Raw genomic sequence first — 25,209 nt, 5'->3', positions numbered from 1 at the left:
GAGCACCTGCATAACCGCTAGATTCACTTAGATCTGTTCAGATGTGGTTTGGATCTATTCAAATATGGCTTCTATCTGTTCAGATGTGGTCCAAATCTAGTCTACCACCAACCTCCGATGACTTTCCACCACCTCCATCACCAACCTCTAACGCATCAGATCTATTATATGATTGTCGACGTTAAGCCACCGCCTCGGCTTCAGTTTTCTCACCAAACGACCAGAAAATGTTAGATCTGGATCTAAATCGCCGGAATATCTTAGATCTAAAGATAAATTGACAGAAAACGACCACAAGACACCGAAATAACTCAGATCTGAAACCTTAGTGTAGCTACTGGCGTGAACCGACAAATCTAGGAGCTCCAATGACTGATGAGGCCATATCTCCAAGCTCTGGTGACCGCCGACGATTCACCACAACCTCCTCCATCTATTTCTTTCTCTCTAATTACTGGTGAAACACATCAGGTATGTCGATTTTTATTGTTTTTCCTTGTATTAAACTGTGAATGTTCTATTAAAATGTGAATTTAATATTTTAATCTCTGTTTTTGTTAATCTTAGTTTTAGATGTTGTTAAGTTGTCAATTTAAGTTTATTTTCTTATTTATTGTAATATTTGTACAAAAATGTTATTCACATTTATGTTTTATGGTATTTATGTTGTAGATTGAATTTAGAATGTATGTTATTATGTTAGTGTTTTCTCAAATAATGTTATTTTAAGTTTTTTAAATTGTGAATTATGTTGTTTTAATGTTTTAGATATTGTTTACTTCTGTTAATGTAAGTTTTAACTGTGAATGAGTTAATTAATATGTTTTAAAGCAGCGAATACTATGAATGAGAGTCCAAAATTATTAAATTGTGAATGAAAGTCTTGAAATACTCCATTAAACTGTGAATTTGTGTGGTGCACACAAGGTGTTTGATGAAATGCTTCCATAAAATCAAGTATGTTTTTAGTTGTATATATTGTGAATGAGAGTCTTAAAATCATGTATTAAATCGTGAATTCAAATCTTGAAATGTAAGTTTTAAGTTGAGAATACGGTCATGAATGTATAATTTTTGGTATTAAACTTTGAATTTATTATATCAAGTTATGAATTTTGTGTATTAAACTGCAAATTGATTGCATTAAGATGTGAATTAATTGTATTAATCTATGAATTAACTGTATTAATCTGTGAATTGACTATATTAAGCTATGAATTTGATATGATTTTTTTGCTTCTAAAATATAAGATGAAAGTTGCATTATACACATATCTTATTTTACAATTTTGAATATGTAAAGATTAAACTGTGAGTATTTGTGTAAATAAACTTTTAAATAAGTAATAACCTATAGATCTAAAGATATAAATGTAAGTTTGAAATTGATAATTGGTGATGAATGTATAATTTGTTTGTACTAAACAGTGAATTTTTTATATTAAGCTGTAAATCTTTCATACTAACTATGAATTGACTCTATTAAGCTGTGAATTTTTAGTTAATTTTGTGTTAAAATATGAAATATTTATTTATGAATGATTGTATTAATTTTCTTGTGAATATACTTATTTTTTGTGTAGTATAAATATATAAGAATGTATTAGTTTTTATAACTCTTTTACATTAAAATCCAAATTAGTGAATTGATTAGTTAATTAAACTATGAATATAATATTTAATTTATGAATCCATGATTTTACTTATAGATCTGATTTGGAAAGATAGATGGTTGCGACGGTAGCATAAGTGGTTGGTGGCGGCATATGGTAGTTGGTGGTGTATGTGATAGAGTTTTAGTTTGACTTCTCTGAATATATGAATTAGTGTCTAGCATAATGTATTAAGTTATGAATTTTATTTACTAAACTGATAATGGACACTATAAGTTGTGTATTTTATTTAAAATTTGTGTTAAAATATGATTAAATGCATGAATGAAAATAACATAATGTGAATAAGTGAATTAATATTTTATTAAACTATGAATATGTCTTATAAATAATATATTTTATTAAAAAGATTTAAAATTCAGAAGAGGAAAAAACGAATTTATCAAGGTATAATTCCAATTTTTTGATTAAATTTTATATATTTGGCTACAAAAATAAAAATGTATGTGTTAAAAGTTATTATTGGAGATATATAAGCTATAGTGTTTGTTCTATTAAGCTGTGAATACGAATAAAAAAATGTCACTGAATTTGTTACTCCGGTGGCAGTCCGACGGTGGTTTGGTGGCAGTCCGGTGGTGGTCCTATGACAAGTGGCAATTAGTTGTAGACTACGGAGTGAAAATGTTTGCTTAATATAATATTAATGTTTGATTTGTCCAAAATTAATTTAATGAAAACATTTAAAAATGATTCTTAGGGTCCTTAACATAGGCGGATTCAAGGGTATCCCGGGGTAGCCCGGGATACCCCTCAAAATAATTTCGGTAGTGTAATTTTTTTAGAAAATTTTCGTTTTTTGTAGTGTATATATACGCATCTCTTCACTTATAAGCACAAACAAATAGCTAGTGTACTGGTTAAGGTGCTGACTTATTGAAACAAAGGTCTTAGGATCAATTCTTGCTCCTTACAAATCATTTGTTTACATTTCTTTTATTTTTCCAGCTATTCTATTCTCTTTTAATTTCCAAGCTATTCTATCCCACATCGCCAAACACATGTAAACCCGGTTATTTTCATCTATTATATAAACGTGTTATCCTCATGATTCATTTTATATCAAATTTGAGTCCCACATTGATTCAAGTATCAAAAGATACTTCAACTTCATGCTTATATAACAAGACTTAAAGATAGCTAAGGATTCGATTAAGGTTTGGGTTTAAAACCAAAACCAAACCGGGAAACCCATGTACAAACTGAAAACCAAAACACCGAACTGATGGGTTTGAGTTTGGGTTTGGGTTTGGTTTGGTTTTAAAAGTTTCAAAACTGAGGCTATCAGTTTTGGGTTCGATTTTAGGTAAAACTGACCCGACCCGCCCCATGCTTAGCCGTTGCAGTGATACCCGTAAATTTTTTTTGGGATACCCCTTTGCTTTGAGTCTGGCTCCGCCATTGGTCCTTAACCTTTTTTATTCTCAATTGAACCACTCCATATATATATATATATATATATATATATATATATATATATATATATATATATATATATATATATATATATATATATATATATATAGAGAGAGAGAGAGAGAGGTAAGTTAAATTGAGAAAATAATAAAGGTTGAGAATGAGGGAATCATTCTCAGCCACTCATTTATTTTTGCCGCAAAAGCCTCCGTTGTACCAACGGAAATTGGAAAAGGAATACACATGTGTTTTCCAACAAAACATGTTTCCTTAAACTATGCTAATCATTACCTTAATATATACAAAAACATAGTTTTTTCGTTTTTTTAATTTTAAAGAAGCTTTTTTTTATCAAAAAATGATTTTAAATATACCAAAATTCATGATTTTTTATTCTTTACAAATAGACATCCATATTGATATAGTTTTAAGATAAAATAAAAAATTTATTTTTTTTATATTTCCAGCTATCGTTATTTATAAGTGAATAAAAATATATAATTAATTTTTTTTACAGTTTAAGTATTATTTATACTACTTATTCATATATGAATAACAAATTAACTGTAACAAAAATCTGATAAATGTTTTATTCTAATATGAATATAAAATATGACGACAACTAATACACGTTTTATTCATATACAATTAGAATATATGACGAAAGATGATGTAAAAAAAATATATATTTGAAGTAAGAAAACTTTATTACGTGTCATATTCATATATGAACGATACTTAAACTATAAAAAAAACTAAACATACGATTTATTCATAAGTGAATAACAAATGTACGGTAATAAAAATCTGATAAATTTTTATTCATTTATGAATAACGAGAGCTGAAACTCTAAATTTTTTTATTTTATTTTATCTTAAAACTATATCAATATGGATGTCAATTTAAATATGGATGTCAATTTAAAGAGAATAAAATATTATGAATTTTGATATATTTAAAATAATTTTTCGATAAAAATTGCTTTCTAAAAATCAAAAAAACAAAAAAAAAAGTATGTTTTTGTGTATATTAAGGTAATGATTAGCATAGTTTAAGGAAATATGTTTGGTTAGAAAACACATGTTATCCGTTATCCATTTACGCCGGTACGCTTAAGTGTTTTGCGGCAAAATAAATGTGTGGCTGAGAATGAGTCTCATTCTCAACATTTTTTTTCTCAATTGAACCTCCTATATATATATATATATATATATATATATATATATATATATATATATATATATATATATATGAGAAATTAAATATCCTTCTACTTTTCTTCCTAATTATCTTCCTACCCATTTGAAATGATGACGAGTATCCTAAAATATCATTAGTTTTATCTAAATATGACATTTGTCACAATTTCATATAGGTAGGAAGATAAGTAAGAAGAAAAGGTAGGAGGATATTTAATTTTTTTTTTCTCTCTCTCTCTATATATATATATATATATATATATATATATATATATATATATATATAGAGAGAGAGAGAGAGAGAGAGAGAGAGATGATAAGGATGGATCAAAAATGGCTCCCGCGAGAATAAAGGCTTAATATGCGTAGATGCAAGTGAGAATATTATATTATTAGGGTTAAATGTTCATTGTTTTGTTATGGTATCTTTTTGTCTCTTATTAAACTCAAAGGTGTGGTGTATATTGCTTTACTCCTCACAAGGAACATGCCAATTACAAACTACCATGAAATATTATATTGGCTGTTTAAAAAGATGTAACATTTGATGAGTGTTGAACGCATGTTTTTGAATTTGATATATATTATTGTTGACAAGGATTATAAGTATGCAAAAGCAATATAAAGTTCATTATTATTTTTTAAGGGTCAATAACAAAAACATTCATATATTGAGTTTTTTCCGAATTAAAATTTTTTTTTTGTGAAAAAATATTAAATTTTTTTCTATTTTTCTAATATAGCCCTTACAATTTTTATTTTTTCGATTTACCCCTTCAATTTTTATTTGTTTTTTATTTTGCCCTTATATTTTTTTATTTTTTAGATTAAACCTCAAATTTATATTTTTTTTTTTCTAAAAAAACCTTACATCGTTTTTATCTTGGAATATTTCTTGCATCCGGTTTCATAATTTCATAGCAGGTGCCTCTAGCCTAATGATGGTTTTGAGTAAATTTAGAGAAGTGGTTTTGTAAATCCATTGAATGACGATTAGTCAAGAACATTATACGTTCATCTAATGATATTGAAAAGTTCAACCCAAAATGTGCAACGATCATCAATTTAATCAAATGTTATCTACATTGAGTTTCATATATATATATATATATATATATATATATATATATATATATATATATATATATATATATATATTGATTATTGTGAGAAAAGTGTAAAAGTTGTTCTTGTTGGTTTTTTTATTCTCATTACGGAGGCATATGGTTCTATGATGGAAGATGATAAAGAAATGGGGGAAGAGGGATAACATTTGTTGGCGAGAAGAGGAAGAGGGGAGGGGTTGTTCTTCTTCCATCATCGAGGCCTATAACTCCTAATGAGAATAATCATTGATCATATAGATGATTGTTACATGTCTTGTGTTGAACTTTTTTAGATGAATACATGCGTCTACAATGATGTTCACCATATCGATGATGCTGCATGGAAGATAAATTTATTTAATCTTCAGCCAATGGAGTTACAACATAATCTCTTTGGATTAACTCCAAACCATCATGAAATTGGAAGAATCTATCAAGAAATTATGGAACGGAATACAATAAAACTTTCATGATAACAAAGATGTGAGGATTTGTTACAAAAAATAAAATAAAGTTGAAGCTTGATTAAAAAAATGAAAAATATATACGGATACATCGAAAGAAATGAAAATGTAAGGGGTAAATAAAAAAAATAAAAATTATAAGTGCTAAATAAGAAAAATAGAAAAAATGTAAAAATTATAAGGACTAAATAAAATAAAGTTTTTTTTTTAATTCGTAAAAAACAACATATATATGTTATTTTTGTGATTATCCATTTTTAATTGTAAAATTACAGAATATTTCAATCGACTATAAAAAAACTGTCACATATCACATTCTCATTCATTTTGTCACACTCTCAAACCGGAACGGCGGAAACGTTCGGGGGTGGATGACGTCATGTACAATATCATAACAATTGAATAATAGTAATCAAAATAACACAACCATCAAATTGAAAATATATAATTTACATTGTGTTCAAAACATTGTTTGTTTACCTTCAAAATTATAACAAAAGCTAAGAGATGATGCTACTATGCTCCGTCTTCGTGACGCCTGTGAGGTTACCTGTCTACTAACTTCTTGAGAATATAAGTGGTTTGAAAAAGTGTCAACATTTAAGTTGATGAGTTCATATACATTTTATGTGAAAATGTATGTTCTTTCTAATTGATACGTTAATGTGTTCTTCTATAAAATCCAATAATTTCTTTGTAAATGAGTTATAGTCTTAGTACCTTCAAAACCAAAAAGTATAATTTTCTTATGCATAAGATTTGTAATGCGAAGTTCTAATTTATGTAAATGGTGTGACCCGTACTGTTACCTCCTATGATTGCTTAGTGTATACAAGTTATATATAATCAAGATCGAATGGACAATCGAATGAGTGATTCCGCCCTAAGCCCACAACCAAACAAGGAACAGGAAGTAAGGCAGAAATCACACATTCCACTGCCTATCGGATAATTATTGTCTATATCCCTAACATATATATTAACTAATCATAGACTTAGCAATAAGGATCCTCAATATATGTTTTCCTGAAATGTTGTTCGTACCGTATTAGTAAGTAGTATAATATATTACTTTTAGTGTAACTGTGTGTAATTCTAGAAATCTCATAGCTTCCTTCTATAACCCCTTAGTGTATACAAATGATATAAAATCAAGATTCAATAGGCCGTCGAATGTAATGGGTCTGCTCTAAGCCCACAACCAAACAAGGAACATGACTCAAAGCGGACACAAAAATTCTAAGTCGATCGAGTCTCAATTTTATATGATTCTAGCATATACACTAAGCAATAATAAACGAAAATATGATTCTCTGTTGTTCTAAAACCGACATGTATGAAATGTTATACTTGAAAATAATGTAATATAGTTTTATATTTAAATAAAACCATTGAAAGTATGTTTGCCCTGTAAACCAAATGTAAAGTTAATGTTCAAATGAAACTATCTGAAAATATATTACTCCGTAAATGTGTCATTGTTTTCTCCTTGTGAGTTCTTATAACCATACTGTAACCTAAATGGCCTGATTGCGGCGTTCTTCAGGCGTCAGAATGTTAACGACATTTGTCACCCCAGGCTTGCCGGCCTAACTGTAGCTAACAGTTGAGGTGCGAGATTGTCAGTCCCGAATAGATCTATACACAAATATCTCAGTCTCCCTACAAGAGACTCTGGTGTAGCTAACAGGACTTTTGCGGGCACTTAAATAAGTACTTGAAGGCGTCTCACAAATTGCTTCAACGAGTTTACGAGTAATAAACTGAAAACCCTTTTAGTAAATGAAATGTAATACTCTTTAGTAACTGAAATATAACTTTGTAATGAATAAATAGTACGTATGTTCCATAAACTATACCTATTATAGTTTATATGTTTGTTCTGTTGAGATGAAAACCTTTATGCCTTAACATATTTTTACGTAAAGTGTTTATAAAGTATAAGAAAACATAATAAACAATTTATATTTTTAAACACAAGATTTCTTGTGTTTTACTTGTAAATTTATATTTTTAAACACAAGAGTTCTTGTGTTTTACTTGTATTTCCCCCTAAAACGACTGAAAAATTGTGAAAACGTAGGGGTATGAACTCACCTCGAGTGCGTGTCCTTGTTTGGATACGAAATGATTGCGAATGATCCTTGAGTTAGAATATGTGAAAGTAGCTGTATCCTAATAATATTTATACACGATATCGTATTTAAATTAATAATAATAATTTAAAGTGTTAGACAACACTAAATTATGTAAGAAATACTTACAAAAACAATTCTTAAAATTGTTTGAAGTGTTCTTGGTATTCTTGGTTGTAAACTTGAAGATTTGAAGATTGTTCTTGGTGTTCTTGGTGAAATTATGATGATCTGGGCAAGAATCTTATGAAGATATGGTGATTTCGTATGAGTTTTGAGCGCAAAAAGTGAAGGATTTCGGTGTGGGAAATGAGAAATGAGGTTTGATTTCGGCTAAACATATATATATATATATATATATATATATATATATATATATATATATATATATATATATATATAGCGAATAGATTTCGGCCTTAATGGGCCTTAGCCTTATGATTTCGGTTTCATAAGGGGTGATTTCGGCCATACATGACCGAAAATCCTATTCTCCTTGATTCTACAACCGAAAACTACTTCTTGAATAGATTCCCTAAACCGAAATCTCCATGTTTTAGATTCCTAGGACCGAAATCACCTTGTTTCTAGAATCTTTGGACCGAAAACCCTAATGTGGTGCATTATTTTATGGTTTAAACTTTAACATGCTGACTTGTGTTGACTTATGATAACTGAAATCAACATGGGTTTCAATCTACACCTATTTATTAACTTATAAGCATGCCCTCATGGCTATAGATGATACAATGCATCAAGGCTGTAATGTGGTTTCACTTATACTTGGTTAGAGTTTAGACCTTTTTTGATCTAAAATTTTCGGGTTGTTACATTATCCCCCCGTTAGAGGGAATTTCGTCTCGAAATTCGCATTCTGAATGGGAATTTACGGGTTGGGAATAGAGGTGCGTACTTCTATTCCTATTGATCTTCTCGTCCCTAAGTGAATTCAGATCCTCGCTTGACATTCCAGCGGATCTTCACTATTTCGTCTGCTATTTTGCTCGATAGGGAGTGTGAGGGTTTGGTTTACTTGTCTACGTTCACTCGAATGGTAGCATGTCCACTCATAGTCTTGGGCAGCTTTGTCCTGAAGTTCATGGTTGGACTCATACTTGGTTCATCTATCATCAACTCGTGTATACAAGTCGTATATAATTAAGATTGAAAAGATGGTCGGATGGGTGACTCTGCCCCAAGTCCACAACCAGACAAGGAACATGAGGTAGGGCGGAATCACACATCCAAAGTCTGTAGAATCTTAATTATATACCATCCTCGCGTATACACCTAGTAGTGATAGGTTAGCCACATGGGTCCTTAGTCTCTATTCTTGAACTTGACTTGCTGTACGAGTGGCATTCCCGGGAGGTCTGCTAGGAATACTTCGGGAAGGTTACAGGCTTTCGGAATATCCTCGATTTTTTTCGCTTCAAGCTTCTTGTCTACGGAGTGAGTTAGGAAGGAATGGTACCCCTCGCATGGGTACTTCTAAGTTTTGAAGCGAGAGACGATGTGGAGGTTTGTGTCGGGTTTATCGTTATAGATTGAAAGGATTTCGTTAGTCGGTCAGTTAAGGCGAAGGGTCCTTTCCGCAACATGTGATATTGGTATGGTTAGGACTTAACCAATACATGCCAGTGATTACGTCAAAATTTCCTATTGTAACCATTATTAAACAAATTTGGATTAATTTGTTGTTTTAGTGTTATGGTGCATCCTACGTACTTGTCTTGTTGTGGTTTTAGTCTTATTGTTAGCCATTTTTAATGTGAATACTTCGTTGTGTGATTGTGGTTTTTAACTGACTGTGTTTGAGGTTTCTTCAGGAAATAATTAAATTTATGGTTCGCGAAAACTCCTCGCCGCACTGCTATTGAAAAGAATTCATGTGTATGAGTTACTTAGGTAGAACGTAGCGGAAGTTCTAGTAGGTTCCCTCGTTGCTTCCTCACGTCTTGCTATTAAAACTCCTCCCGCTTCTCCGTCATTCCTTTCTGTTGGACAATCTCTCTTGAAATGCCCCATTTCACCGCATTTATGGCATGCTTGACTTGCTCCAACATTAGTAGCCTGAGTAGTGCGTTGGGCCGGAGTCCTACAGAAACGGGTGTTGTGCCCCTTCTTGTTGCAATTTCTGCAGTGCATTTCTCGGCAGACTCCATAGTGATGGAAACTGTACTTTTTTGCATTTTGGGAGGTTTCCAGCATATGGTATGTTCGGTACTGAGGTAGTAGGGACGGTGGTGGTAGGGACTGCCATAGTCTGTTGTCTCTTGGTTGGTCCTTGCGTTGAACGACCCTTCTTGTTCCAGAACTTTCGTTTCTTATTCTTAGGTTTGTGGGTTGGGGTGTCCTTGTAGGTAGACACTCGTTGGTTTCCTTGGTTGTTACTACGATTGGAATTCTCGACACTGTTTCCATTTTCGTTTGTGTTGTTAGCGTTGAGTTGTGCCATGACAGCTGTCACTGCAGCTGTTACGGTAGCTTGGAATGTAGCAAAGTCTATTTGTAGAACCGGTGTTGCACCGGCGTGCTGGTTATTTTCATGTGAAGGCATGATTCTGTTGCATGATGTGAAACGAGTTCGTAAATAACTATGGTCGTTGCTAGTTGTATTATATCTATTTATATATACATATAAATTTCTCGTTTTTCTGTACAATTCTCATTGTTTCGACCAACATCCCTATGATGTATTTATGGTAGTGAGTGGGAGTAGGTATTGTACCAATGTTAAGTTTAACAAAACAGAGTATAGATGTTGAAATCTTAAGTTGATCGGGTTTCATGGGTTTTGGAAGCGAGTATCTCTCTTAATTTTACTATTACTAGTTGTGACGAAAGGTGCGGTACACTTAACACATAGTGCGAGTAGTGTAGTCACTAACTCACTAGGTTATATTAGTTTATTAGTTATTAAAATGACACGCAGGGTGCTCCACCATCTCACACATTTCATGAGTGGCCCCTTTCTGTTTCTCTTATTTGTTATGACTGTTCTATTTTTAGCTGCAAGATTCGTTGTCTCATGGTGGCTATCTCTTCCTTTAAAGAGTGTAGGTGGTCCATATTGTTTTCCTGATCTATTTGTAGGTATGGTATCCATATGGTGTTCTTTTCTCTTCGTGGGTGTGTTGGATTTGCATCGCCATGTTCCAGGCTTTGCTACTGATCTCCATTACTTCGCTATGGAGAGTCTGAACCCGAATGTTCAAGTGGGCCTCTCATGGAACAATCAGAGGCAGTGCTTGATTTGTAGGTGTTAGAGTCTGAAGTATTGTGTAGTGGGTGTATGTACGTTGTGTGAATATGTCCTAGAAGGATAAAGATGAAAAGGGTTTCATGTCTACTCTTGATAGGGTAAGGCTTATTAATGATCTTTCCAGTGCATTTTTCTTCGTCTGATCCCTTCTCGGGATCCTCCTCGTGAACCCCTTCTGGTTCTTCCTGAACTCCTCTGTTGGCTGTTGTAGTGAGGTTACGATGTCTAGATATTTCGTTTGTGCGAGAATAAGGGTGTATAAAGAATCTATGGCATTTCTATTGAAATTAAATTTTTATGGGGTGATCCTTACCGGATCCTCCTATAATTACGTAGTTCATACCAATTATATATAACTAAGATTGAATAGACCTTCGAATAAATGATTCTACTCTAAGACCATAACCAAACAAGGAACAGGAAGTAGAGCAAAATCACAAATTCTAAGTCTATAAAATCTTAATTATATATAACCTTAACGTATACACTCAACAATTATAGATCTACCAGTAAGGGTCTTTTAGTTTTCACATAAGTTAATATAGTACCTTAAAATACTCCTATAGTATTTTTAACTTTATGTTTGATTCTAGAGTTTCTTGGTATACGAAGTTGATAACTTTTTAGACTTGTTGTTATTGTATAGTATCATAAAATACTCCTATAGTAGTTTAAACTTTATGTTTGGTTCTAGTGTTTCTCTTGTATATAGAGTTCGTAAGTTTTAGACTTGTTGCAACATCACTATCACTCCCAAACACATGTTGGTCGTATCTCAAATAAATATAGTTGATCAGACTATATTTATCCCAGATATGATTATATAAATGTCTAGGTTTGACTGTAGTGTCCAACATCTAAATACTTTTGTGTTGTTCTTATTGCGATACTATTCTAGTATGTATGTATGCATTTATGTATACTTTTATAAAAATATTAATATATTTTAAAAGTATAACTCTTGGTCAGAGTGTTTTTACCCCATTGTGTTTATAGTTGTATATCTTTTATGGGTTGATATACTTAGTTCACTATAAACAATGCTCTGATACCAATCTTTCACACCCCCAAACCGGAACGGCGGAAACGTTCCGAGGTGGATGACGATATGTATAATATCATAACAATTGAATAATAGTAATCAAAGCAACACAACCATCAAATTGAAAATATATAATTTACATTGTGTTCAAAACATTGTTTGTTTACCTTCAAAATTATAACAAAAGCTAAGAGATGATGCTACTATGCTCCGTCTTCGTGACGCCTGTGAGGTTACCTGTCTACTAACTTCTTGAGAATATAAGTGGTTTGAAAAAGTGTCAACATTTAAGTTGGTGAGTTCATATACATTTTATGTGAAAATGTATGTTCTTTCTAATTGATACGTTAATGTGTTCTTCTATAAAATCCAATAATTTCTTTGTAAATGAGTTATAGTCTTAGTACCTTCAAAACCAAAAAGTATAATTTTCTTATGCTTAAGATTTGTAATGCGAAGTTCTAATTTATGTAAATGGTGTGACCCGTACTGTTACCTCCTATGATTTCTTAGTGTATACAAGTTTTATATAATCAAGATCGAACGGACAGTCGAATGGGTGATTCTGCCCTAAGCCCACAACCAAACAAGGAACAGGAAGTAAGGTAGAAATCACACATTCCACTGTCTATCAGATCATTATTGTCTATATCCCTAACGTATACATTAACTAATCATAGACTTAGCAATAAGGATCCTCAATATATGTTTTCCTGAAATGTTGTTCGTACCGTATTAGTAAGTAGGATAATGTATTACTTTTAGTGTAACTGTGTGTAATTCTAGAAATCTCATAGCTTCCTTCTATAATCCCTTAGTGTATACAAATTATATAAAATCAAGATTCAATAGGTTGTCGAATGTAATGGGTCTGCTCTAAGCCCACAACCAAACAAGGAACAGGACTCAAAGCGGACACAAAAATTATAAGTCGATCGAGTCTCAATTTTATATGATTCTAGCATATACACTAAGCAATAATAGACGAAAATATGATTCTCTGTTGTCCTAAAACCGACGTGTATGAAATGTTATACTTGAAAATAATGTAATATAGTTTTATTATTTAAATAAAACCATTGAAAGTATGTTTGCCCTGTAAACCAAATGTAAAGTTAATGTTCAAATGAAACTATCTGAAAATATATTACTCCGTAAATGTGTCGTTGTTTTCTCCCTGTGAGTTTTTATAACCATATTGTAACCTAAGATGGTCTGATCGTGACGTTCTTCAGGCGTCAGAATGTTAACGACATTTGTCACCTCAGGCCTGCCGGCCTAACTGTAGCTAACAGTTGAGGTGCGGGATTCTCAGTCCCGAATAGATTTATACACAAGTATCTCGCTCTCCCTACAAGAGACTTTGGTTATAAGTCAGGACTTTCGCGGGCACTTAAATAAGTACTTGAAGGCGTCTCACAAATTGCTTCAACGAGTTTACGAGTAATAAACTGAAAACCCTTTTAGTAAATGAAATGTAATACTCTTTAGTAACTGAAATATACCTTTGTAATGAATAAATAGTATGTATGTTCCATAAACTATACCTATTATAGTTTATATGTTTGTTCCGTTGAGATGAAAACCTTTGTGCCTTAACATATTTTTACGTAAAGTGTTTATAAAGTATAAGAAAACATAATAAACAATTTATATTTTTAAACACAAGATTTCTTGTGTTTTACTTGTAAATTTATAATTTTAAAGACAAGATTTCTTGTGTTTTACTTGTATTTTCCCCCTAAAACAATTGAAAAATCGTGATAACAAGAGGTATGAACTCACCTCGAGTGCGTGTGCTTGTTTGGATACGAAGTGGTTGCGGATGATCCTCGAGTTAGAATACGTGAAAGTAGCCGTATCCTAATAATATTTGTACACGATATCGTATTTAAATTAATATTAATAATAATTTAAATAATAATTTAAAGTGTTAGACAACACTAAATTATGTAAGAAATACTGACAAAAACAATTCTTAAAATTGTTTGAAGTGTTCTTGGGTGTAAACTTGAAGATTTGAAGATTGTTCTTGGTGTTCTTGGTGAAATTATGATGAGCTGGGCAAGAATCTTATGAAGATATGGTGATTCCGTATGAGTTTTGAGAGAAAAAAGTGAAGGATTTCGGTGTGGGAAATGAGAAATGAGGTTTGACAGCTGCTAAACATATATATATATATATATATATATATATATATATATATATATATATATATATATATATATATATATATATATATATATCAAATAGATTTCGGCATTAATGGGCCTTAGCCTTATGATTTCGGTCTCATAAGGGGTGATTTTGGCCATACATGACCGAAAACCCTATGCTCCTTGATTCTACAACCGAAAACTACTTCTTGAATAGATTCCTTAAACTGAAATCTCCATGTTTTAGATTCCTAGGACCGAAATCACCTTGTTTCTAGAATCTTTGGACCGAAAACCCTAATGTGGTGCATTATTTTATGGTTTAAACTTTAACATGTTGACTTGTGTTGACTTACAATAACTTAAATCAACATGGGTTTCAATCTACACCTAGTTATTAACTTATACTTGGTTAGAGTTTAGACCTTTCTTGATCTAAAATTTTCGGGTTGTCACACATTTTGCCACTTGTCGTTTTGTGGTTATTTTAATTTTGTTTTTCTTTTTTTCACATGTCATTTTATAGTGTTTACCATTTTTTTTGGAACGGCGGAAAATTTTATAAAAAACTAGCAAGAAGCTAGAAAAAGAAACATTACAACATAATAGATGCTAAACCAGGATTATGGAGCCAAGCAGTCCAAACAAGCTTAACTTTTCTACAATTTTCGGGTTATCCAAAAAAATGCCCTTTTAACAATATCATCAAAAATAAGAGATTTCCTAGGCAACACCGTTCCAAAAATGATGGAATTTCGAAAATTCCAAAGGCACCAAAAGGCTGATATCACAACTGCATCAAAAGCCTTTCGTTGACCGTCTATCAATTGAAGGGAATCGGACCACGAAAGGATATCAGAAACCGCAAGATGCTCGGGAATTTGAACATCCCACCAAATTGAAATTTTGCTCCATATATCAATCAGCTCCCTACAACCTGTAAATATGTAATCAATGGTCTCAACAGATGTGTGGCAAACCAGACATAAAATCGACTCCACCTCAACCCTATGGTATGATAATCTCTCTCTAGTCGGAATACTCTCCAATCTGATCCTCCAAGTAAGAATATTAAGTTTAACAGGAACCTAATTATTCCACCTGGTCTCAGCACCACTAAATAAAAGTAAGCTAGCATCAATAATAGAGCGAGCTGCAGAAACAGAAAAAACGTCTGAGGAATCAACAATCCAACCCAATCTATCCTTTCTATCATCCAAGTGATGGTTTTGCATGGTCTCTAAAAAAACAGCCCATTGACCTTGCTCTATCCCTCCCGTAGGCATATGACTAAGATTTCTCGGGTCCCAACCAATGCCAACTCGATCTCTAACAGTAGCGGATTTATGGTTATCCAAAGCATAGAATCTATGAAAAGAAATAGCAAGAGGGTTGTCAAGTAACCATTTGTCAAGCCAAAAGCTCATAACAACACCATCTCTAACCCTAATGGGGCATAAAGAAAGAAGATCAACTCCTCAGTCCGTAAGATTAACAAGCATACGAATAAGATTATTCCATATCCCCGAAGAAGAGCCATGCGGAGAGAGGGAAGAAAGACCACCATCAGCCCTGTAAATTGTTTTGACGGCCCGCACCCATAAAAGCTCAGAATGATGGAAAAATCTCCCCCGCCACTTAGACATCATAGCTCTGTTAAAAGCAAAGAGACTACCAACTCCAAGACCTCCCACTCCTTTTTAAGCCATAATTTTATTCCACCTTATCCAATGCATCCTTCTATCATCAAGATCGGCTCCCCAAAAGAATCTAGCCCTCAAAGATTCCAATTGACGAATAACATTAACCGGAGCCGGGAACATCGGAAAATAATAGCTACCCAAAGAGCCCAACACGGATTTGATGAGAGTAAGCCAACCACCAAAAGAGAGACATTTGCCTTCCAGTTTGCAAGCCTGTTATGAAATATGTCCATAATAGGAGACCAGGAATTCACCCGGTTCATGTTTTTCCCTATCAAAACCCCAAGATGGATAAAAGGAAGAGACTCAGAAACATAACCCATGAAGTTAGCCATATCCGCCACCTGGGAAGAAGGAATTCCCACACCGATCAATCCACTTTTAAGAAGGTTGATTTTGAGACCCGAAGCAAGAAAGAAACATCTAAGGATACATATAATATGAGAAGCATCATCCAGACTCCAAGGCGAGAGAATAAAAACATCGTCAGCATAAAAAAGATGAGATATTTCTATATCACCAATAGAAACACCCCTAAAGACACCAGCCAACCGGGCTCTATGAAACGCCACATGAAGACCTTCCATAGCCAAAATGAAAAGAAAAAGAGAAAGAGGATCTCCCTTCCTTAATCCTCTTTGAATCTGAAATTCCTGAGTAGGAGACCCGTTAACCAGAACCGAGGCTCTAGCAGTCTTCAACATCTCCATGATCCACCCACACCACTTAGATCTGAAACCCATAATACTCATATTTCAACGAGATAATCCCAAGAAAGAGAATCAAAAGCTTTCTCAAAATCCACTTTAAAAATCAGAAGAGGATTTTTAGAAGCTTTACACCACGAGGCAGTTTCATTAAGGAGGAAAAGACCATCTAAAATCTGTTAACCTTATATAAAAGCAGACTGCTCCGGACTAACCACAGAACCAATAACCAGCGACAACCTATTAGCTAAAAGTTTACCAATAATTTTATATTGACAACCAATTAAACTAATATGTCTCTAATCACGAACAGACTTCGGGTCTCTAAATTTAGGGATGACCGTAAAGAAAGAAGCATTGCAACCTTTTGGGATAGACGAATTAGAATGAAAATGTGTAACAAAAGCCACTAAATCATCCTCAAGGATGTCGCAGTATCTTTTCCATTTTACTAAATTTCATATAATATTTAAATGTAATAAAGCAATAAATATAATAATAAGTGCATATCAATTTCATTAATTAATTTTTCTTCTAATTTCAAAATTTGTAAATTAAAGCCTCATTAGTTTTCTTTGTTTAATTTTCTAAATTATTTTTATAAATTTTAAAAAGAAAAAAAAACATTTTAATTTCAAAAATTCAATATATTTTTTTTTCTTATAAATTCAAACTTATCAATGTTTAGAATTTTATATTCAATTTTTTTAAATGAACCTTGTAATACATAAATCTTATACCTAAAATATAGATATATAATCAAAATTACATATAGGTTGCCACAAGTAGCAAAACAATTGTGTCGACGGAAGTCATCGCTGAAGTTCAATTGTCGTCACTATAGTGACAGTTGTGACCAGACCCCTCATAGTATTTGAATTGCGACCACATGATGGTTAATAAATCTTTTAATTGTTAGGGGAATAAAATCTTTTGAATGTTGAAAAAAAGAAAATCATTTGAAAATTGAAAAAACAAACTACAAAAATATAATATAAATATAAATCTTTAATAAAGACATGTCGTTGTTATATGTATAATTCTAAAAATTAATTAAGTGTGGTCTATGATGACGACATGTCTTAGGAATAGTGTTAATTTCCGAAATGGTTTTTACATCATCGTGTTTTTTTCTTCGGTTTTTAAAAAAGTTATTATAATTTTTTTGCATTGTTCCAGAGAATATAGATAAAATGATATATATTGTCCACATATTATATAAAACTATCCAACAACTTAAAGTTTAATACAAACCATTAAAATTTAATAAGAAATTTCAAAGTTTAATACGATGCCTCGATGTTTATAAATTAACTAATTATCATCTTGAATTTCCTAACATAACTCAACATAACTCTTATTGGTCGTGTTCAACACATAATTTTTAGAAGCTTCTAATTTAAAAAAAAAAAAAAAAAAAAAAAAAAAAAAAAAAAGGTTCATTCAACAACACAAACTTTTTTGCTTTTGGATTAAACAAAAAATTCAAAATTCAAAAGCAAGTGCAACTAGTGTTTAACAAAAAATGCTTTTAAATTTTAACAAATTGATTTAAATGTTTTTTAATATAAGTAAATCATATCACTGCATTTTGTTATTATACTATTATGATGTTTTTATTTGAAACAACCATATCAACATATTTTATAATTTATTAATCTTTATCTAATAAAATAATAAATATTTATTTTGTGAACTTACAAACCAAATTTTATACCATACATTAATATTGTTTTATAAAACCGAAACAATTATATTATGTAAAAAATGTTTAGCCTAAGTTCTTACAAAACTGAAAAGTCTTACTTAATTTATTTGGAAAAAGTTCATCATTTACTAATATGTATAATTTTTGTTTTACCAATTGAGAAGCTTAACCGGTGCATTTAATGTTAAAATTTGGATGATTTTAACTTTTAATAATTATAGTTTAGACAAATTAATTTATCATAAGTATATTTGATTTTAATTAGTTTATACATCATAACTTGTTTGGATCATAAATATTTTCTTCTCATTTTAGATAATTTTATTTTCAACATTTAAAAAAATTATAATCTTTGAACAAGAAATATGATAACTAAACAATCTTATTTTTAAAACTTCTTATAGAAAAATTCATAATACATGATATAACAAAGGTTTAAAAGGATATTTAATTTGAAGAAATAAAATTTTCACGTATTATATTTCTTTTGGGAAATATCTGATAAAGTCCCAATATTATGAGTCAGTATACGGTTTAATCTTAAATTTTATTTTTCTAACAGAAAAATCATGATTATTTTATATTTTGCCAAAATTAACGAAATAGTCTTATATTTTTTTTTCAACAGAAAATGATAGATTATTGTAGAAACTTAGATAACCGAGACTAGGGACGAGCAAAAGGACCGAACCGGCCGGAACCGGCCCCCAAAATCAAGAACCGAACCGGCCCGGCGGTTCTACCGGTTCCCGGTTCTTGTCGTGTCTTCAAATATTGGAACCGGTCTTTGAAAAATAACATCATACGGTTCCGGTTTTTGCCGGTTCTACCGGTTCTGGTTATATCGGTTCCGGTTCCCGGTTCCAAAAATCCACAAAAATAACGTCCCGGTCCCGGCCCGACCGGTTCCATCGGGTTCCGGTTCCGGCGCCGGTTCCGGTTTCGGTACCGGTTCCGGCCGGTTCCCCGGTCCATATGCTCATCCCTAACCGATACTATTCTGTTGAAAAAATAAATGTTGGGATTAAACCGGAAACTGACCTAAAATTTTGGGGTTTTATTAGAGATCCCCCCCCCCCCCCCCCCCCCCCTTTTTTTTTTAATAAAAACATTGATTTAGCAACAATATTTTTAAAATTTTCCTTTTACAAACATACTAAAATAATAATATGAAAACTCTTTCATTTGTAATTTTCAAGTTGAAGAAAAAAATTTGTTGTATTTTATAAATACTAACATTTGACATCCCGAATTTGACGATCAATTAAAAACTTTTTCTTTATGTTTATTTAATTTTAGATTATTTCTTTTATGTAGAATTTTTTCCCAAAGCATTATGTTGAATATGAGATAATATCAATGTCAAAGCATTTATGAAGAAATGATTTTCATTAAATTAGAAAAACTTTGGATGTTATAACCGATACAAAACATAAGCATAAACTTGGCTTAACAGGCTTTCAACATCTTTTTTATACCAACGCCCTACATCTCCTCGAATCTCTCATCATATCAAAACTTCATTATCCATATACATTCGTACCGCTACCTGTGATTCAAAGAAACTGAGTGGGCCAGACTTGGGAGCCTGGTTGACACATAAGATTTTCAACCCACAATATTATAATTAATTGTTTTAATTATATATTTCGCATCAAACGAATAACCCAATTATCCATTCTTGTTATTCTCACTCCCTGATCCTAAGATGATTATCTCGTGGGACATATCCGAAAGGATCACTAAGTAGACAATACTGCTTCGGGGATTCCTTAGCAATATATGTCAATAAAGCAACCATAGGGTAAATAAAGTACTTGCATGAATATATAGTTCATCAACATCTACAAGTCATAAACATGCACATGTGTGGTTCATTTATCACCTACAAGTCAAACATGCCCGTGTATGGTCCATTTAACATCTACAGGTCGAAGACCTGCCCATGTAGGATTGATTAACACCTACAGGTTGTAAACCTGCTTGTGTATGTCTTATAAACAACTACAGGTTGCAAACATGTCCATGTTTCACCATACTTGTCTAGAATAGTCTGTGGCTTTCCTATATTATTTGTCATTACGCATCACCCATCACTACCTAATATATTATGAATATAAAAATATATACGGATAAATAAAAATCATCTTATATTGTTTCATCCAACACAAAATATCTTAAGCGCATATAACATTTAATTATCTAAATACTTCAATTTGTGTGTAAGATGAAAGTAAGTATGCACTCACATGTTAAAAGTGGATGACTGGTTATTTGGGCAATGCTTCGCCTAACACCTTAGCTTTTCCTTTGATGTGACCTAGGTATAATTATCGCTAAGTCTTAGTTTAATATCTCTCATGACTATAATAACAATAGTCAAGATTCCTCAATAATCCCAATGAATACCGATCTATAGCTGATAAGAAATAACCAGGTAAAATCATATCAGAGGTACGGTCTGTTTGGTATACAAGATCTCCGTGGGCCTCGTCAGTACCTTCTAGAAGTGCGCCGCGCCTTTCCCGCACATGTATGAATTTTCATATTTTCAAAAATTCATACGAGCTCCGTTTTCGAAGTTCTTTTTATCCACACGTAGCCATCGGCGAGTACTACAACTTTAGTTTTGACTCCTTTGGCTAATTCTCACTTTATTTTTAAAGTTATATTTTAAACATACTTAGACTGTTAAAGTCCGTATTAAAATCTTAACTCTTTCATATGACATCCGTTTTCGACTATCTTTATATTGACGCAATCATATTCATGAGATCTTCAATTCTTGTTTAGAATGTTCCGACTAACAAATAAACCGATTACCTATTCCCGTTATTCTCACTCCCTGATGATGATCTCGTGGTACCTATCCAAAAAAATTACTGAGTAGACAATACAGCTTTGGGGATTCCTTAACAATATATGTCAATAAGGCAACCATTGGGTAAATAGAGTACCCGCATGAATATATTGTTCATTAACATCTACAGGTCCTAGACCTGCCCATGTGTGGTTCATTTCTCACATACAGGTCGAAGACCTATCCGTGTATGGTCCATTTAACATCTACAGGTCGAAGACCTGCGCATGTAGGATTGATTAACACCTACAGGATGTAAATCTGTCCGTGTATGACTTATAAACACCTACATGTTGAAAGTCTGTCCATGTTTCACTAGACTTGTCTAAAAGAGTCTGTGGTTGTCCTCTATATTCTACTAGATGACTAAATCGCATCATAGCCAATAAATTCATAGCATCTCCTAATTATTTTTCATTACTCATCACCCATCTCTACCTAATATATAATGAATATAAAAATAAATATACGGGTAAATATAAATCATCTCATATTGTTTCATGTAACACAAAATATCTTAATTACAGATAATAATAAAATATATCATTTAATTACCTGAATACTTCATATTTATGTGTAAGATAAAAGTAACTATGCACTCACTTGTTAAAAGCGGATGACTGGTGATTTGGGCAACACTGTTGAAGTGTGTTGAAATTGATAAACGAATCAATTGATTAAGAAAAAGTAATGCAAGATAAAAAGATCTAAATAAGATCTGATTGGCTCAATTTAACGTCTGAAGAGTACAAGAGAGAAAGAGTACAAAGTGTGATGTAGAATTTTCGAACCAATCCGCTAACCTATGTACTTACCTTATTTATAGGATACAACAGACATACAAAAAATACAAGGACTAAATATGACGTATCGAAACTACAATTCCTTGTAAATAGATTACATGTCGAAACTGAACAACTTTCGATACTTAAAGACACAAACTAAAAGAAACATCTTTCAACTCTCACTACCTACTTTCGACCCTACAATATCCCCCTTAGTGAGAATAGTCGAAACTTCAAGCTATCATCTTTATTGTCTGCAAAAGCTCCTTGCGAATCTCCATATACCATAGAATGATCTTTCTAATTTTTGCCTTGTCTTCATTATCATTCTTTCTACAATTGTTGATGCGAATTATGAGATTCGTGAAATGCGAGTTTGTGTACCTCTCAATATCAGTTACTTGAAACAAAAACTTAGTCAACTCTACTTTCTTATTCTTTCCCTGGAAAACCACACCAAGTGGTTGATGTATAATCTCACCATCAACAAATTTATCTGTGTTCATTCTTCCTATAAGCAACGACCGAGGCACTTTCGAAGTCTTGTTGATAGATAAGGCTAGATAAAAACCAATAACGAAAGCCTCCTTGTTTGTCTTTTTAATTTTTGACACATCAACTTTACTCAGGATCTTTGTTACTGTGATGAGATAATTTGAATTCATCGGAGGAAAATTTGCCACTGTAAATTCGATAACCATGTTATTTGCCCTTACGACAATATAATGAAAATTTTGTAGCATTCGTTCGAATAACGTATCACACACTATCGTCATCACTTTCACTATCTTCACTGGAGACCAAACTTCTTCATCGTTCTTTCCCAAAACAACATGAAATCGAATCTTCAACTTCTTGTATTCATTTTTATCATTAAAATTATCAGCAATCTTGAACTGTGGAGATATGAACAACTTATGATTTATCGGAAAATCATGTTGATTGAAATCAGAATTCTTTGTGTCATAACTCCTCTTTGGACTTTTTAGAAATTTATCCTTCTTCCCAAGAACTGCAATATCTTTCGTTTCATAACACCAATGCTTGTTGGATCTCCCTTGATCAAATCTGGTGGGTCGTTTTCTCTTTGCCTTAGAATGTTGTTTATCTGTCTCTGTTTCTCCAATTCGATAGTTTGTAACTTCTTCTTTTCTTCATCAGATTGTTCAACTACAATGATTTTTCCTTTGTCTTTCGGATCAACATTAGAAGTTGATTTGACTAAGGAATTATTCGATCCTCCTGATCCTTCATTAATTGAGACTCCTTTTGTTTAAGCTCTCGTTTGTGTGCCAATTCCAGTTGTTGAAGTTGAGACAATAGGCTTCATCGAAATAGTTGTTGGAATTTGAGTAGACATTACTTTCCCCACAATAACTCCAGTATATTCTCCTGAAACATTCGACGATCCAACCCCTCTATCCCCCCTTTAGAAACGTGAACCGGACGAGGAGCATTAGTTGGGAGTCGAAGCACCAAATTCCAGATCAGATCCAATTCAGCCTTTATATATAACTCAATATCTGAAACCATCTGAGAAATGGATTCTTGAGAAATTGATGAGTGATTTGATAGATCAATTTTCAATAACACCTCCTTTATGTCAGACAAAAACTCTTCAACCTTGAGAAAAACTTTCTCATCTGTCTTCTGCTTGACTTGAAGATCATTCGAGTAATCTTTATTAAAGGTTGTGATATCTTCGATCAATCATGTAGTGGAATCAGCTACATCATCCATCTTCTTGTGCAAAAAAAGAAGAACTTTTATCAATATTCTGCACCTCTGTAGCCATCATCATTCAAATTTCCTTCAGTTGAGTCTTAAGAAAAACTTTCGTTTCTACAAGTTGTTGCTCAAAAATTTTATGACGCTCTTTCGAAACTTCTCACAGCTTTGAAATCTATTAGTTGAAATTAAGAGATTGATTTTCAACCTGATCATCATTACGCTTATCAACATTCTCAATTAGAGTCTTTAATCGAGACTCTTGAGCTTTCAACAAATATTCGACTTCAACTCCACTAGTTGAATGCTTATTTACAGTATCAGTCATAAATTAAAGTACCGAGTTCATTTTTGAGTTGAGAATCTTAAATTTCTTCCCCGACATGATTAAATCATCAGGTATATCTTCATCATCCGAATTGAAATGTAGCTCAGCAAAAAAAACATCACATTTTCATCATTAACTCCACTAGTTTCATCTTCTTGAATAGTTTTCTCAGCCTTAGTTGATTGAGATGAGAAAAGAGTTGTAATTGGTTTCCTGCATAACCCCATTAAAAGTTGGTGAAACAGATGTAACAGGAATCAAAGAAGGAAGTAGTGATGTTGGTGATGGTGGAATAGTTGATGTTTTGATGATTGTTGATGATGTTATTTCGACTGATGACATCCCTTCAGCTCTGTTGACATGTGTGTCCTTATTAGATAAGTGCATAGTAATGTCTGGAGTTTCGAACTCCTCCATAATGGACTCGGTATGCGAAACACCGGACGGTTTGACTATCGCCTTCTCCGGGATGGTTGTGTTTTTTTGTTCACCTGAATCGATGTTTGCACCCATATCAGATATGTTTGCAATGACATTAGGAATCTGTATCTCCTTGAAATTCAATTTGATATGGGTACCCTTATGTGGTGAAACATGAAAAGAATCCACACATCGAGTGTCTGACGCATCTCGATCACTCTCATTATCAGTCTCCACTGTTACGTTCTCAATCTGAACCTCTACGTGATTGAGATTTTTCTTATTTAATTTCTATGCAACGTCTCAAGAACGACGTTTCTTTGAGGCTATATATCCAGGACTCGAAACCTCCCGAAGTACAACATCCCTTCTGGTAAATTGTAGCTTCTTAACTCTTTTGGAACCAAGCTTTTTCATAGCTGGTTCACTTGGTTGTGTAATTGGAACAAATTTCTCCATAGAAATTTCATTGACTCTTTGCTCAACACTTTCTATAGTTGGCTCTTGATTAGG

General features: G+C 32.5%; 1 protein-coding gene across 1 annotated transcript; it reads right to left on the bottom strand.

Moving 5' to 3' along the window:
• Positions 1–15,116: 15,116 nt before the first annotated feature.
• On the bottom strand, positions 15,117–16,870 carry LOC145163442 (uncharacterized). The gene is made up of 4 exons (XM_079082283.1): positions 16,415–16,870; positions 16,180–16,373; positions 15,559–15,825; positions 15,117–15,507 (listed from the first exon to the last, which is right to left on the bottom strand). Exons 1-4 carry the CDS (start codon positions 16,868–16,870, stop codon positions 15,117–15,119), a joined length of 1,308 nt encoding a protein of 435 aa, XP_078938409.1.
• Positions 16,871–25,209: the final 8,339 nt, after the last annotated feature.

This window comes from Lactuca virosa, chromosome 3, assembly GCF_052849685.1.
Source record: "Lactuca virosa cultivar CGN04683 chromosome 3, Lactuca_virosa_CGN04683_v6, whole genome shotgun sequence".
Lineage (NCBI taxonomy): Eukaryota > Viridiplantae > Streptophyta > Magnoliopsida > Asterales > Asteraceae > Lactuca > Lactuca virosa.
Note: the sequence above shows the minus strand (reverse complement) of the source record. Positions and strands in the feature narration are given on the sequence as shown.